Source organism: Chelon labrosus, assembly GCF_963514085.1.
Source record: "Chelon labrosus genome assembly, chromosome: 2".
Classification (NCBI taxonomy): Eukaryota; Metazoa; Chordata; class Actinopteri; order Mugiliformes; family Mugilidae; genus Chelon; species Chelon labrosus.
In genome coordinates, this window is record NC_140338.1 from 2,036,343 (window position 1) to 2,053,054 (window position 16,712).

The following is a 16,712-nucleotide window of genomic DNA, read 5'->3' on the forward strand; positions in this document are numbered from 1 at the left end:
AAAAGCGAGCGCTGTGACATGAGCTGTGACATTTCAGATGAAATACTCGAGGCATTTATTCCTCTCATCATCCAGTTCCTGGGTCTCAATCTCAAACTTTTTCATGGCAATAAAATACTGAACAAACGGCTCTCCGAGGGCGCTGCGAATGACGTGGTCTTCGTCCAGACTCTCCAGAGCGTCATCCAGCTTCACAGGAATGGCAAACTCCTTCTGCTGAGTGGGGGCTTTGTTCAGACCGCTCTCAACGTTCAGGTTTCGTCTGATACCGTCCAGTCCTGCGGCCACTGTCGCCGCCAGCACAACGTAAGGGTTGGCCATGGCCGAGCCCAGCTTGTTGTCGATGTGGGTCTCCCTCCCGCCGTGAAACTTGACGTTAAAGGAGCTGCTGTTATCGTTGCTGCCACAGGTGGCGTACAGCATCCGCTTTGGGTCTTTGACCGTCTTGGCGATGTGGCTACGGCAGCCCAGGCCGGGTGACATCAGGCAGCTCAGGGCAGCAGAGTGGGTGAGGAGGCCGGCCAGCCACTTCCTGCCAATCTCAGACATCTCGCCCGCCTTCTCTCCACTGTGGAAGAGGCTACGTCGCCCACTGGCGTCCCAAAGGCTGTGAGAGAGCACCCCGGCATTGTAAAGACCGTCGTCGGTGAAAAAGCTGGCGATGTAGCTGTGTTTACGAGCCATTTCCTTGATGCCAGTGCGGAAGGTGAAGGCGCTATCGGCGGCCGAGATGCCAAACTCCGGCCTCAGGTTGATCTCCATCTGGCCGGGGCCGCTCGCGGAGGAGATGCTGTCTATGTCAGCACCCATGCAGTACATGCTATCCACCAGCTGCTGGAAGAACGGCAGGTCATGGTTGCTGAGCAGGGTAGTGGCGGGAAACAGGAGAGTCTTGGGTCCGATCCGGTCCGGCGCTCCAAGTACACAGCATTCATAGGTGAAGGACGAGTGCAGGGAGAACCCCAGGCTCTGGAGCTGGCTGAGCATCTGCTTGGCGATGAGCCGAGGCGAGGTGCGAAGTGGGTTACCTGTCACGGTGCATGGGTCGCAGATGACCCGTGCTGTCTGCTCAGCCCAGGGTAGGACCTTAAAGGTCGATAGGTCGGGGATCAGAAGGATGTCACTGCTGAAGTTGGCGGTGTTAGCGTGGTCCACTTCGTTGCTTTTAGGACTCAGAGTCAGCTCCAAGTAGCTTCTTGGCATCGGTACCCCATAGACCGCTTTCTCCTGTGAATTCACAATTAGACAAATGTATCTGTTTTCTTCTTGAAACCACTCTTGTGTCATGGTTAGGGGTTAGGGTTAGGGGTTCGGGTGGGGGTTGGGGGAGGGGTTAGGGTTGGGGTTGTAGGGAGTCGCTGATTACAATTCTGACATTATCTTCACACATAGATAAACAGATGAAGAGAGTGTGTTTAGAGTTTATTACATGGAAGAAGCGGACAGGCACCGTCTTGGACCTCGACACCCCGTGGAGGTCGGTGGCCTCGAACCGAACAAAGTTGATGTTCTCTCGAGCAATCTGCTGCTTGATTTGCTCCATGGCTGCTATGAACCTCTGGTTCACCGAGATCTCTGCGGCCTCGTTTCCGTTATCTGAGGAAAACAGTTTGGAGCAACCTTTGAGTTCAAGTAGTTGTAGTGGAATAAACGGCACTGTAGGCTTTTAAGAGCAATAAATACACAGAAATCACAACAAAGAGAAGGCAAACAGGTCTGAGGTAGACTGGTGTCCTGGTACGTCCATCAGAGATCACTGACAAGGTTTAAAATGTCCCATAGATATTCAGTTAATTACAGCAGTGGTGTTTTAGCTCAGGAGCCACATTTGATCTCAACATAATAGAAAAATAATCTATTAATAAGGACAACGAAATTTTTTTTTCAATCTGTTTTCGTGCGAAGAAGTACATTAGAAAAATATGTACGTTCAATGAATCAGATTACAAAGCATTTTAAGAACAACCTGAAATTTCCTAAGAAAAATAAAAGTAGTTTCAGTGCTCTGCTGCCATCTGCTGTTTAGAATAAGTTCAGATAATCCTTTAATTCATCCCACAGTGTCTCAGGGTTGTGTTATGTTCACAACTCTTACTAGAAGAGTGTAACCCTTAACAGACAAATAGAAATAGCCGTTAGTTTTACTGAACGTCATTTTATCACTCTGCAAATTCATCCCACGGCCCAGACTGGACCCTTTAATGGGCCGATGTTGGCCTGTGGGCCGTATGTTTGACACCCCTGCTCTACAGTAACTTCCACATGTCAATAAATTGTTCCAGATTGTTCTAAATGTAGAATTCATGACTGAGGAGTTTCTCTGGGACCAAAAAGTCAGCTAGTTAGTCAGCTACTAATCATCCTACCAGACAGTTACTGAACATAAAAGAATATTTCACAGATTTACTGAAATCTTGTCCAGACAATAAAGTCAATTCACACAAATCAGATTTTTAACTCAATATTAACATCCTATACATGAGCCAGTATCTTTAAACAGCGTGTCTCAAGCTGAGAGCTCCACTGTGATTTATAATAAATGTTAAATTGATAATATTTCTTAATTTACGTCAAGAATAAAGTTGTCCTTTCGTGTCTCACCTACCTGTATGAGACGCTTCAGTCCCTTCAGAGGAGCTGCCGCTGGCATATGAGTGTGTCCTGACTCCAGGCTGCCTATTTGTGTTGGCGTCAGGCCTGAATGAGCTGGATGAATCCACAGTGGACGGCAGCTGAATAGGTGCGCTCTCTCTGGACCGGGGCCCCCTTCTGGAAGCATCGGAGGGAGGTTTGAAGGTGCTGAAGGCCCCGGGAGGGTTTCCATCGCCCCGCCGTCCGTCACCAGTCTGGCTGCCGGTGCTACCATGGAGATACGTGTAGGGACTTCCTGGTTTACCATCGTCTCTGCCCCGGATGTTCAGCAGAGGACTGTCCCTCAGGATGCTCTTCAGCTCCTCCATGGTCTGTCTGGGGATGCCCATCTCACCGTAGGACGTCCTGGTCGGAGATGAGGCCTCTCTCGTCCAGTCCTCCCCAGCGCCTGGCTCGTCCACCCAGGGATCGTCGACTCGCTCTGGGGGCCTGTGAGGCAGAGGGCCAATGGAGATAACAGTGGGTGCATTTGGAGGTACGGGGACGTTGGTGGGGGAGTGGACGATGGATGGACCTCCTCCTCCGCTGGTCCAGTCCACAGGGGACACACTTTTCCCAGTTACCCGCACTCCCTTCCTGTTGCTGAGACTCATCGTTGTGCCGTCTATTTGGTCTTTGCTTCTACTCGGGCTCTCCTGGAAAACACACGACCTAGTCAAGACGAACCTGACGCACAGTTTTCTCTACAACACAGATGAGATAAATAAAGACACGTGGAGCTGTTACCTTCAAATCTTCCGAGTCATTCATGTCTTTGTTTGTAATCATGAACTGTGATTTGGAATTTGATCGCCCTCATGTGAAGACAGAGCCTCACTCGCACATTAATTTTTATAGACAATTGGTACAATGGTGACGGATTAGAAAATTCTTTCTTCACGCCCGCCCCCCCTCCACAACACCCGCGGGAGTCCGGCTGGAATCTGGCACCGGCCCGGCCGCTGGTTCGACACTGAGCCGCTGCAGCTCTGAGCTCATTGGCTGCCTGCGAGGACAATTCACAGCTGATGCCTTTGTGTCGGCGCAGACTGAAACTGCAGAGGTCAGCAGCCGAGCTCGGGCTTCCAGAAAAGATATCGGAGCAAAAGTATTTATTCCAGAGAGATAAAAACGGTGAAGAGCAGACAATGACTGCTGAGGATGAGGATGATGATGATGACGATGATGATGATGGTGATGAGGATGACATCAACTCATCAGCTCCTACAGACTTCAGTCACTGTTTTAATGTGATTCAGCATCAGACAGGTGATGATCATTTTGGAGGATGTTGTTAAACTGGATTGAAATATTTAGCCTAGGCTCACTGTCTAAAATAGGGTTGCCAAAATAATAAGAACACATGTCGGTAGCACTACAAAATGAAAACACAGTTAAATCAGCAGTTATTTTAAAGTAACGCTGAATAGGAAGAAGGTTACCTATACCTAATGAACTGGCCAGTGAGTGTATGTGGTTGACATCATAGTCCCAGTTAGTTCTGGAGCTTTTGAGAATGTCCCGTGGTTTTCTCATCTACATTTCCACATCTACAGGACAAACTTGATCTGCTGATGAAGATCATTTGATGAACCTGAGAGCATCTCATGTTTACACCTGGTAACATCTGACTCTATTAACACTTTACAGACTTACAGTAATAAACCATTAATGAGGACTAGTTGTAGCTTATTTTATTTGCCTGTTTTTGTCTCTTAAACTTTATTTGAAATTGTTCATAAAAATCCTTAAACAGATTATAAGATCATATTTTATCAGCATCTTACTGAGCTTTACATCTGGAGGCCTGTTGGGTTAGTAGGAGATGAGCCAGGCTTTAACAAAGCGTTGAGCTTTTTATCTTTAATGAGCCACATGAGCTCTAGTCAGAAATATTAGAGCGTCTTCTGGATATTTATTTATTTATTTATTTATTATTTATTTAAAGTTTTAGTTAAATGAAAATCATTTATTAATGATTTAGACTTTATTCATCCACAAGGAAAATTGGTTGGTCACAAAAATAAAAAAATTAAAATAAAATAAAATAAAATAGTTTAAATCTAGTAAAATAAAATAAAAATAAAATAATAAAATAAAAGTAAAAAACTAATAAAATAAAATGAAATAGTAAAAAATATAATAAAAAAATTAAATAAAATAGAATAACAATTTACAAAATTAGGATATAAACAAATGTATAATAAATAGAGACAGAAGTAAATATATATATATATATGTATATACAGAATGTCTTTATATTTCTAGTTCTTTCTCTCTATATTATTTCAGAGTATTGTTATTTTTTGTATATTCTTTGTATATATTTTTCAAAATTTTGTATTTGTGTTTTTTTTTGGTAACTTTTTTCCCTGTCGAAGTTGTCACTGTTTTCTGTATATATAGAGAGCAATGCAATATACAATGCATTGCTCTAAACTCTCAGTAGATTATCTAATTAATAGATAGATGGTTAATACCATGGAATATTTTACCACTGGTCAGTTTTCCAGTATATTTTAGATCAGGCTTTTGCACGATTACAGCATTGTGATATACAGCCATGAAATATAAATAAATTAAATAAATAAAGGAGCTAGACTTCAATAAAATTGAACAAAAAAAAACTACTTTTTGTAGTTTTCATGGCGCAGCAAACAAAAGGCTCTGGCTCCAAGTCTGAGCCAGCTTCCTCCCACAGTCCAGGGACGTGCTGGTCAGGTTAAGGTCAGGTTAACTGGTGATTCTAAATCGGGGGTCGTGTGCATGTGAGCATGTGAGCACGGACGGTTGTTGTTCTGTTGCCCCGGCTGAGATAGGATGCAGGCGCAACGTAAGGCATCGATCATTAGAATCCCCTCAGAGTGTGACCTGAGGTGGACCTCGCTTAATTCAACCCTCTGATGTCTTGGCTGTCATCACACCAACATCTTCTGACACTCCTCTGCATTTAGTAACGCTGGAGTAGCTCACGTAAATGTTTCAGCAGGACGAGGATCCCAAGCACTCAGAGAAAGATTGATCCACGTAACAGGAACGTGTAAAGGTCTGGTAAAGGTCTGGATCTGATTCCTACTGAGATGTTGTGAGGAGATCTGAAAGAGGCAGGACATGCAACATGATGGACAATCAGCTTAAATCCATTTTATCTCACCACGAGACTGACAAAAAAACAAGCTGCATGCATCACTGCACGCCACTAGGGGTAGCTAGGACAGTTTGATTTGATTTGATTTAGTTTTTTGGTGCCTACACTAACCTTTAAACACAACCTATCCAATGTTTCTGTTATTTACTATTAACTCTACCAGTCAGCTCATTGAGAGGTCTTCCGGTTTAACAATGAGGAAGTCTGCATGGTGCAATCAGCTGACAACGTCTGGATCAGTTCTAGTGTCCTCAGTCTGCCCACGTGTGATCTATATTCTGTGGAGGTGGAGTGGGCAGCTCGGTCTTAGTCACCACCACCACCACCTGACCGGAGCAGGAGCAGAGAGATGTCTGGACATAGCCCCGCACGTTGTCAGGGTGGGGTTTCATTTAAAGGGAAGCGTCAGGGCGGCGGAGAGAGAGAGAACCGGAAGAGCCCGAGGATCCCTGGGTCTGCCTTCAAAATAAGAGCCGAGGGTGTCACACTGGCTTTTAAAGATTTAAAAGTATAGATTATTATTTAGTCGTTGTGTTGTGATTGCACTTTTGTCACATGTGTTGGTGTGTTGTGTTAGGAGGAAGCAGTGATAGTGTTCTTTATTATTTCAGCTCAGATCTTATGTCATGCACTGAATGTGTGTTATATTAATTTGGATTTAATGAAATGACCAAACACCTAAACATGAAAGAGACGTATATTCTACAGCAATATATATATATTAAAAATGATATTATAAGTTCTTCACGTGCAGTAATCAGAATCAGAATCAGCTTTAATGGCCAAGTATGTACACATACAAGGAATTTGACTCCGGCAACTTTGCTCTGTAGAACAGAAACAACTTAAATAAGTGAAAGAAAAATAAAATAAAATAAAATAAAAATAAAAATAAAAATAAAAATAAAAATAATATAAATCTCAGACCTTCACCAAGCTTAGTGAAATTATTGTGCATTAATAATATAATAATAAATGCATTATAATTAAATTAAATAAAAATATTAATTTATGCTGCTGTTCACATAGTAGTGTGTACACTTGGAGCACCAATAAGACTAAAAATATAATATAATATAATATAATATAATATAATAATATATTAATATAATATAATATAATATAATATAATATAATAATATATTAATATAATATAATATAATATAATATAATATAATAATATATTAATATAATATAATATAATATAATATAATAATATATTAATATAACATAATATAATATAATATAATATAATATAATATAATATAATAATATATTAATATAACATAATATAATATAATATAATATAATAATATATTAATATAATATAATATAATAATATATTAATATATGAATATAATATAATATAATATAATATAATATAATATTGCCCTCAGTGTTTGTTAGATTTGGGTGTTTTATTGTGAAAGTCCTGACCGGAAGTGCCCCTCGTCCTTCCCTCCCAGTTCGTCGGCGTCGTCCGAGCAGCTCAGGAGACTTCGGCTCCGCTCGGAGAAACAGCACCGTACTGTATGGTGGAGAACCGTTTAATCATTTTTACCTTTTTCTGGGAACCGGCTGTATGATTAAGCTACAATCTTCAATGAGTAAGCATATCCCAGTAAGTGGCATGATATTTCTACGTTTTGTAGCGGCTGCCATTTTGTTCCTTCGTTTCCATTTCCTCGGCTCGTGCTGTAAATCAGGACGTTAACTGGTACCAGCTGGCCTCCACGCTTTCTTCGGTGAAATCACGGCCTGCTCGCCTCAAACTCGGGTTAAATCCCCCGTGACTGTGCCTCTCTTCTTTTACTCTACTTGTTTAAGTGCGAAATTGTTTAATTCGCCCAGTTTTGTCCCCGCTGTTCAAGTGTAACGGGAGGGTGTTCGTCCGCGGCTGAGAAGCGGCCGTTGGATGCGCATCTACGGGCTTGGTCCTCTTGGTCCTCGGCTCGTCACTCGGAAGTCGGTCCAAAACGACGCGTTTTTTCACGCGAAACCAAACGAAAACGCGATTTTTTATTTTCTACACGCGGTCCCACGCTGGTTACCTGTCCGCAGGTGTAAACGAGGCGTCGTGTTCGTCGCCTGAGAGCGGGCGTGGAGGGGAGTCCGTGCCGCGGCTCCTGACAGGCCGCTACCGTTAAATGATGGCGCCCGGTCCAGAGCATCCGCAACACAAAGGGGACGCGAATGGAGCCTGGACAACGGAGAAACTCATCCGTTCACACCGCTCCTTCTGCCTTATCAGGCCTCTTATTCTACAGTTTAGTGATTTAACAGCTCCTTCTCAGGAACCAGATATTATTTAGCTGCGAATGTGTTTATTTTATTTATTGTTTCAGCCGGAAAATAGCGGATTAACAAAGCACACTTGAGCAGATTAGGTTCCCTGTGAGGCGGAAGAAAGAAATGAAGCCTTCAGGTGTCACTGTTCTCAGAAGCAGAGGAAGCTTTAATGTCAGAAAGCGTTTATGATCCAGATTAACAATAATAATAATAATAGTAATAGTAGGGTGGATGTTGGAGCCCTGCTGGAGGCCTCATCCTCCTCTGATGTGACCTAGATGTCAGAAATGACACATCCTTCCTCTTGTACACCAGCAGCCGTTAGGTAAGATGTTACCCAGCACTGCAGTGTGTCTTTATATAACACCAGACCAGGTAGAGCTCTTCATTTATCTCCCCGTCTGTGACATTTACCTGTTCAGACTCCTGCAGCCGTGCGTCCACGTGACTGATGGACACATTCAGACGTTTGGGCTTCACATAAACGTGTCTGGTATTTCTGCTCTGATGCTTTTCACTCTCAGGTGATTTTAAAGTCGATGTCAAACGGCAGACTGGTGGTTTTTTCTGTTTGTTTGTTTTACAGAGGGTCTGTTATCAGGGATTGTGTTGGATCAAACACACAAGGTGACGTGTGTCTGATGCAGCTGGATCACATTTTAGTGTTTTAAAACATTAACTGGATTAAAGTTGTGTCAGTTATTGTTAATTAACAGTGCTGGCCGTCACTAAAGTCCAATTTAATATCCAGTATCTGTCAATCAGTCCCAGTCTGATAAACAGAATTTCCTCCCGTGGTGATAAATAAAGGCTTCTTCTTCTTCTTTTGTTTTTAATCTTGCATCGACTGTCTATGATAACGTAGTGAGGAGACAGTAGCTCGTACCTTGGCTCCATAAACCCATTCAGGCCTAAACACTCTTCTGTAAACCCCCTCTCAAAACCTGAGGTTTTTCAGAATATGTCAACGCTTAAACCTTAATTTCTCAGGCTCTGTAGCAGATAAAAACATGAGATAAAAAGCATTTGACAGCTTACTTCTTTGGCTTTCAATTTGACTGACTTGCTAGGGCATAATCTTCAAATGCATTTTTTTTTAAAAATCAATAAACACCAAACATTTTTAAAATTTTGAAAATCAGTAAAGATCTATTTTTCCAATTACTTCGTCAATATCACTTCCTTCACTTGAGTCAGCCGTGACGGATCGCTAGCACGGTGTTTAAAAATTTCGACCAAAACATACTCCACGTGTCAGGCTTATTTCGACCAATCACAAAGCGTTTTATTAGTCACATGAGTTTAAATAAAATCCCTAAGCATCTCTGTCACTCACCCCAAGAATATTTCAGCCAATCACAGTGCATATAATTGGCCATGTGCCTCGAAAATGACGCGTTTGCCGGTCTTAATGGTAACTACGCATAGATGCGTGATCCGGTCTGAATGGGTTAAAACCCTTTGTTCTGTTCTTGTCTAACTCTGAAACCCTAATTTCTCACTCTGTCATTGTCTCAATGAAACTTTTCTGTTCTTTTAAACACAGTGTTGAGTGTTTGTTGTTGTTTTGGTGCAGCCAAGGCCCTTTTTATTATATTTATATTATATTTTTTGGGCGTTGAATCAAGCTGGTGATATTAGATGATGATCTCCTGCTTCCACCTCACTAAATATCCACACTGCACAGTTTATACACTTGTGACTGACTCCATTTTCCATAATGAAGTAGTTCTTCACAGCAGACAAGTTTACTCATGTGATTTTTCTTCTTCTTCTTCTTCTACTTTGGTTTTTGGCAGCTTAGACACCAGCTAATTGTCACTAAAACAGAAGAAGAAGTCTTCTTTGTGTTTTCATGCAGCTTTGACACTAAGCAACAAAAAGGAATACGATGTTTTGACGCTACAGGGACGTGGTTTTTGGTTTATGGCAGACCTAAAATAAATAACTAGTAAAGATTGGGATTGACTGAAGCCTGATTCTGATCCGATCGTTTTAAGAATGCCTTGATCAGCACAAACCTGCAGGTTCTCCAGCTTCCTCCCACCGTCCATGTTCTCCCTGTGTCTGCGTGGGTTCTCTCCAGGTTCTCCAGCTTCCTCCCACCGTCCAAAGACATGCTGGTTAGGTTCATTGGTGATTCTAAATTGGCCGTAGGTGTGAGTGTCTCTCTGTGTTAGCCCTGTGATAGACTGGAGACCTGTCCAGGGTGGACCCCCCCTCTAGATCAATGACAGCTGGGATACACTGGAGACCTGTCCAGGGTGGACAGGACAGAGGACAAGTGGTTACAGAAGATGAATGAAAAATAAATAAATGAATAGTTAGAGATTATCAGAACATGATCTGCCATCAAACTAAAGTCTGCTGTCCAATAAGCTTCACATAAATCACCCTTTGATGTTTTTAACAAACCGAAAGTTTAAGAATGTATTTAAAAGCCTGTCCTCCTGTGTGTCTTGTCCCGTCTGTCCTCCCGTGTGTCTTGTCCCGTCTGTGTCCTGCAGCAGTTCTGTGGTGTTCTGGGTCACACATTTATGGAGTTTCTGAAGGGCAGTGGGGACTACTGCCAGGCTCAGCACGCTGCCTATGCAGACGAGTGAACGGCCAAACTCACCATCTATCCGACGCACTTGAGCCACAGGAGGGACCCCCGGAAAGTTGGCAGGACCGGGACGCCTCCCAGAACCAGCGATAACTCGGCCTGGATGGGGTAACTCCACCCGCTGCACACTGCCCTCGTCGGCTTCCGCCTGGCCAGAATTAAGGTGGAACCAGCCTTGGTTTGTTTTCCTCCTCCTCCTCCTTTTCTTTTGTTTTACTCCAGAAGAGAGGGTTTGAGTTACTTTTCCACCTGTCCGCCCACATTCGGCTGCCAACTCCCCAAATTATCCTGTTGTTTCTTTGTTTTTTAACCTCGCCAACCTCGAAGAAGACCGGAGGATTCTTTTTTTTTCCTCAGATCTTGTTGGACATTTGTGTTTGACATTCCCTCCGAGTTTAACTAAGTGTTTACATTAGTGTTTTCACTCTGTGGAAGACGTTTGGGTTTTTTTGTTACGGTTTTGTTTTACCTCGTCACGATGGCTCGTATGAACAGACCCGCCCCCGTGGAGATCACCTACAAAAACATGAGGTTTCTCATTACCCACAATCCCACCAACGCCACCCTGAACAAGTTCATCGAGGTGAGTCACATGCATGTGGAAGGTTTTAGAGAAGGTTTACAGTACGTGGTCTCTGGAACAGTGTGTCCTCATGTGATAATCACAAGTCTGATGAGAAATATTTCTGTAAATGACAGCTGGGTTAGAATCCACCCGCCCCGCGACCCTCTCCAGGACGAGCAGTTACAGAAAATGAATGAATGACATGACTTCCTGAATACATGTTTAAATTAAATAGCCTTTTACTTTTAAACCTAGCTGTCCTGTCTGTTCTTAGATTGTCGTTGTTGTTGTTGTTGTAAATCCTGTGATGTGCGTTTTGCAGGAGCTGAAGAAATACGGAGTCACCACCGTCGTGAGGGTTTGTGAGGCCACCTATGACGCCACTCTGGTGGTGAAAGAGGGAATCCAGGTTCTGGTGAGTTCACACGTCCACCTGAGACTGTAGGAAAGATGGACGCCATGACAGCTCCTTAAAGGTGGAGCCAAAGCAAGTAGAGCTCCCCCTTGGTGGCTAGAGGCTGCAGTATAGGTCATAAGCTCCGCCTCCTCCATGCTAGTGGGCGGGGCTTGGGTCAAACTGAAACCAGGGTTCCCACGCGTCCTGGAAAACCTGGAAAATGATTGACCAATTTTCCAGTCATGGAAAACATATGGAAAATGAGAAAAAAGGTCAAATGTCCTGGAAATTATTAAGTTATCCTGGAAAAATATTTATCCTCCCCCTGCCTTCTGACTGAATGCAAACGGGTTAAAAGTTATGCACATGCATGTCTTCTGGGCAACATACGGCACAGAGCTCGCTGCTTCTAGCCAGCGCAGTGATTTTGTCGCTAGCTTTAGCAGAGAATTTCTGGCTTTAGCGACTTTTCAGACCCCGCGCCTAGAGACAAAATTCGGGACTACGGTAAGTGCCAGTGTCGCTAGTATCATTCCAAAGAATGAGCGGGACAGGGGAATGTATTAGTGTATGACATGATAACTTGTCTCTGTAGCAGCTGAAAATGTCCTGGAAAAGTCCTGGAACATAATTTCAGGTCAGGAGTGGGAACCCTGTGAAACACTAAGGTTCACATTGTGTGTTTTGTGTCAGTTTCTGAGATGTTTCGTTTTAGTTATTTGACACTATAGAAACAGGATGTGACATCATGATGATTGACAGTCGCGCGATAATCAAATGAAAACACCAGTGAGTCTAGAGGAAGTGTGGACGGGTCATCAGTTTGACCAACGTCCATCTTTCCTCTAGGCTAAGATCTAAAAACCAAACGTATGTCATTTAAGGTGGTTTTATTTTCTTTCCCAAACCTTCAGTGTTTTCTTTGGACTTATAAATAAAAAAAGTTAAAAACAGGGACAGATTAAAGACGTTAATTACACCACTTACTGATTAATTCATGGTTTTTAAATGAATGAAATCATCTTTGCTTGAAATGAATCATAAAGTCACAGTAGAGGAAGAAATGCACGGCTCATTATCAGTCAGGTTTTATCTTTTTGCATTCTCTCTTCATCTAAACAACAGTTTCCAACATTGTGTAACTGCACCGACACATGTGACCACAGAGACACTGCAGATAGAGACAGAGAGGAGAGAGGAGAGAGGAGCTCCACAGGTGTTCCTCCCCCTACAACAACATGTTTCTTCCCTCGCTGCCGCTCCAGCCCTCGCTCGTCTTTTGTTTTGGTTTCCAAGAAGCCGGGGCCCCTGTGACGTCATTTCCTTCTTCCTCCTCCAGGATTGGCCGTTCGATGATGGAGCTCCTCCCTCCAACCAGATCGTGGACGATTGGCTGAACCTCCTGAAGCTGAAGTTCAGGGAGGAGCCCGGCTGCTGCGTCGCTGTCCACTGTGTGGCAGGGCTGGGGAGGTGAGCGTTGGCTGGGTGTACAGAGAACTGGTCTGCATGGGACGTCCAGCAGGGTGGCTCCATTCTGAGCAATACTTAATAGAGAAGCATTGGTCTTAACATAATAATTACTTTAAATGAGTTTATAATGTAATTTAGTAAAGAAAACATTCTGCTCGTCAAACAGATGATCTCTTATTTAGACGTGTGTACAGAGATGACATATTCTTAGAGGTGAAAATGTTTTTGAGACGGGATTGGAACTTAAAATAATAATCCTAAGAATCTTCGTGGTCTTTCTGGTCTGATGGTGATCTCTGAGTTGGAGCGTCTGTCGTCTTTTAGATGTCCCTCACGTGGACTAATCTCATTGCGTGGTCTTGTGAGATGTGTCGTGCAAAACTAGTCTCACGAGATCACAGAGATGTTTCTAACCTCCTAGCAAGAGCACAATAACGCAGGAAATGTGTCTGGAAGATTTTATAAATCAAGATCGACTTGTTTTAACTAATCTTTGAAGGTTTTTGCTTCATCGTGTTCCTGGAAGAATCAGAAGGTCTTAACAAAATCACTGGAAGAGAAGTTTTAAGTAAAGAGTGATGCATGAAGGAACGGGTCGTCTCTAACATTCTTGATTCTTTTCTTTCTCCTGCAGAGCTCCTGTTCTGGTGGCACTGGCCTTGATTGAGTGTGGGATGAAATATGAAGATGCTGTCCAGTTCATTCGACAGTAAGTTCATGATTTTATTTATTTCTTCATTTATTTATTTGGGGCTTAACCTTCAGATTATCCTGTATTGTGGTGAGTCAGGAGCAGGATAATGTGGCGGTAGATGAAGCAGAGGGAGGATGAGTCAGAACTGTAAATAGCTGAGGTATCACAGAGTGATTCAGTCGGAGGAGAGGAGGCAGCAGCGCGCTCAAGTTTGTGATGTGTCATCACTCCAAAGGTTTGTCAGGCCCACGTCTGCTTTGAGACAGAAAGCAACGAAACCACGGCAGCAACGTGACATTTCATATGAGATGGTTGGATATGGGAGCAGCTGGATAATAAAAACTGAATCTGTGATAATGTAATTCATGTTAGGACCCGACTCGAGCGCCGCAACATAAAGTGGAGACACATGACGTAGTAGAGGTGGAGAGAGGGAGACGTTAATATTAAATAGCTGTTGTTTCTGAATAAATCCAGATTGTATTTTTCTTTGCATTCACCGTTTCAGATGTAACTAACATTGTTTATTAGGTTTATATAAGTAATACGACGTATGTCATTGGAATAAATACTGTTTTTTTTACACTTGCAGTAATAACTGATGAATTAACCCCGTGGTCTTAGTTCAGCTTCCTCTGTGACGTTGTTTCATCTTCACTGAATCTGTCGTTTCTTCCAGGAAGCGTCGAGGAGCGTTCAACAGCAAGCAGCTGTTCTACCTGGAGAAATATCGTCCAAAGATGCGCCTGCGCTTCAAAGATTCCAACGGCCATCGCAATAACTGCTGCATCCAGTAGAGCCAAACCCTGAGCCACGCCAACCCCCCCGCCCCCACAACAACAACAACAACAACAACAACAACAACAACAACAACAACAACAACAACCACAGAAGAGTTCAACTTAACCTCGCTAGCTTATCACCTGGCAGGCTTGTTTTCTTGTTTTTATTTCCTTCATTGTGTTGAAGTATTTTACTTTGAAAAACCATGCTCGGTAATGTCCCCCTTCCTGTCCAGGTTCAAAAATCAAATGTCAAGAAAAACAAACAAAGAAGAATCATGTGAACCCAGCTTTCTCTTGATGTGCCCAAAACAAAACAAACTAAAAAAGTAATTAGGAAGGGCAGCGTTGAGTCGTGTATCATTGTAAGATGTTGGATTAACTGTTTTCTGCAAATTCAGCCCAAAGATTTGGATTGACCAGTGCATTTACCTTACCTGAGAATGTGTTTAAAGAAGTAGTAGGTTTTTATTTGTTCTTGTTTTTTATTTCATGTGAGCAATTATGTACCCTGTTCAATTGTAGGGCTCTGTTTCAGTACTGAATAGAAAAGGGTTACGCCTTCCTTCAAATCAGATGGATCATCCATAAATGCCTTACAATCGAAGTGGAACAAAGGCAATCGAGGTGGGAGTCGTCTCCCGCTGGCATTTGGAAAAAGGTTTCATTTTTCTACTTGGAACAAAGAGAAAAAAAAAAAAAGAAAGAAAGAAACTGTTGCCTTTGTCTTGTGCAGGAAGTCTTACACACACTTATGCCCTTTCAGTGACTATTTTTAATATAAATGCTTAATTGTTGCAATATTTGTCAATTGAAAGTCTAGGAACTCGTACTTTTTTCTTTACCTTCTGTTTACTAATTAACTGCCATGTCCAAAATGTGATCTTCTGTCTTCTTTATTTTAATTTTATTTTTCTTTTGTTTTGCTTCAAACTGGATTTCCAGCGTCTGCGATATTTTGTACGCCTTTTTATTTGATGTCTGTAACTTAAGACTTGATACTTGATGATTTTATGTATTTGAAATGTGTACTATTATTATTATTATTATTATTATTATTATTATTATTAGGTTGGCTATTTATACTATCAATGGATGTGTGATTTAGTACAGTGAGCGACAAAGTTGTACCTGTTCACCAACTTGTGAGAGTTCATTAAATGATACACTGAAAAATAAGATGGTTTCTGATGACTGGTTATTTCCAGGTTTATGAATATTGTTAAGTTCTCAGACTCTTCTCCAAAATGTCTCTTTGCAACCTCTCAATTTTATGGCAAAAGAAAAAAAAATGTGAATAAACCCCTCATGGTCAGTAAAGCTGTGTTTTCTTCTCTAAGCACAAGCAAAATAAAGAAATCTGTGATATCACACTTAAATTTTTACCACCAAATTGTTTGTGTGAATCTTTTCTTCCAGTCTACTTTGTCCCTGTCCCCTAGTTTGATGAGAAACATGCAGGCTCCAGACATGCTGTTGTTAAATGAACTATAAAGACACAGCCTGGCTAAAAATAAAGTCTCCACCTGGATTTAATTAATCAAACAGGTAGGAGCCTCCTATTGGATAATTACTGCATGGGTGATTATCTTTCAGCTGACAACAAGTTATTTAACCCCAACTGATGCAATGAGTAGCTTCTCATTTCTTCAACAACCATGTCTAAAGACACATCCTGTGGTCGTGGAGAAGATGTTAGTCTGTTTGAGAAGGGTCAAATCATTGGCATGCATCAAGCAGAGAAAACATCTAAGGAGATTGTAGAAACTACTAAAACTGGGTTAAGAACTGTCCAAGGCATTATTAAAAACTGGAAGGATAGTGGAGAAGCATTGTCTTCCAGGAAGAAATGTGGTCAGAAAACCAACAGTAGAACTCAGGGCTATGTTTAATAGTGAAAGTAAGAACATTTCCACACGTACAATGTGAAGGAAAGTCAAGGGATTGGAACTGAACAGCTGTGTAGCCTTAAGAAAACCACTAATCAGTGAGGCTAACTGGAAAAAAAGGCTTCAGTTTGCTAGGGAGCATAAAGATTGGACTCTGGAGCAATGGAAGAAGGTCATGTGGTCTGATGAGTCCAGATTTACCCTGTTCCAGAGTGATGGGGGCATCAGGGTAAGAAGAGAGG

The 16,712-nt window shown here is 42.3% G+C and overlaps 3 protein-coding genes across 3 annotated transcripts; 2 read left to right on the top strand and 1 right to left on the bottom strand.

Annotated features, from left to right (window-relative positions):
- lgsn (lengsin, lens protein with glutamine synthetase domain) lies at nucleotides 1-3,493 on the bottom strand. Its single transcript, XM_084573151.1, has 4 exons — nucleotides 3,379-3,493; nucleotides 2,606-3,287; nucleotides 1,430-1,596; nucleotides 1-1,227 (listed from the first exon to the last, which is right to left on the bottom strand). The coding sequence occupies exons 1-4, from the start codon at nucleotides 3,418-3,420 to the stop codon at nucleotides 34-36; spliced, it is 2,085 nt and encodes a 694-aa protein (XP_084429277.1). The 5' UTR covers nucleotides 3,421-3,493; the 3' UTR covers nucleotides 1-33.
- Nucleotides 3,494-7,272: 3,779 nt separating this feature from the next.
- On the top strand, nucleotides 7,273-10,717 carry LOC311496102 (uncharacterized protein). The gene is made up of 2 exons (XM_084555847.1): nucleotides 7,273-7,400; nucleotides 10,576-10,717. The coding sequence occupies exons 1-2, from the start codon at nucleotides 7,362-7,364 to the stop codon at nucleotides 10,669-10,671; spliced, it is 135 nt and encodes a 44-aa protein (XP_084411973.1). The 5' UTR covers nucleotides 7,273-7,361; the 3' UTR covers nucleotides 10,672-10,717.
- A 405-nt stretch (nucleotides 10,718-11,122) lies between these two features.
- ptp4a1 (protein tyrosine phosphatase 4A1) lies at nucleotides 11,123-15,824 on the top strand. Its single transcript, XM_084555835.1, has 5 exons — nucleotides 11,123-11,256; nucleotides 11,561-11,653; nucleotides 12,975-13,105; nucleotides 13,740-13,814; nucleotides 14,479-15,824. Exons 1-5 carry the CDS (start codon nucleotides 11,152-11,154, stop codon nucleotides 14,594-14,596), a joined length of 522 nt encoding a protein of 173 aa, XP_084411961.1. The 5' UTR covers nucleotides 11,123-11,151; the 3' UTR covers nucleotides 14,597-15,824.
- Nucleotides 15,825-16,712: the final 888 nt, after the last annotated feature.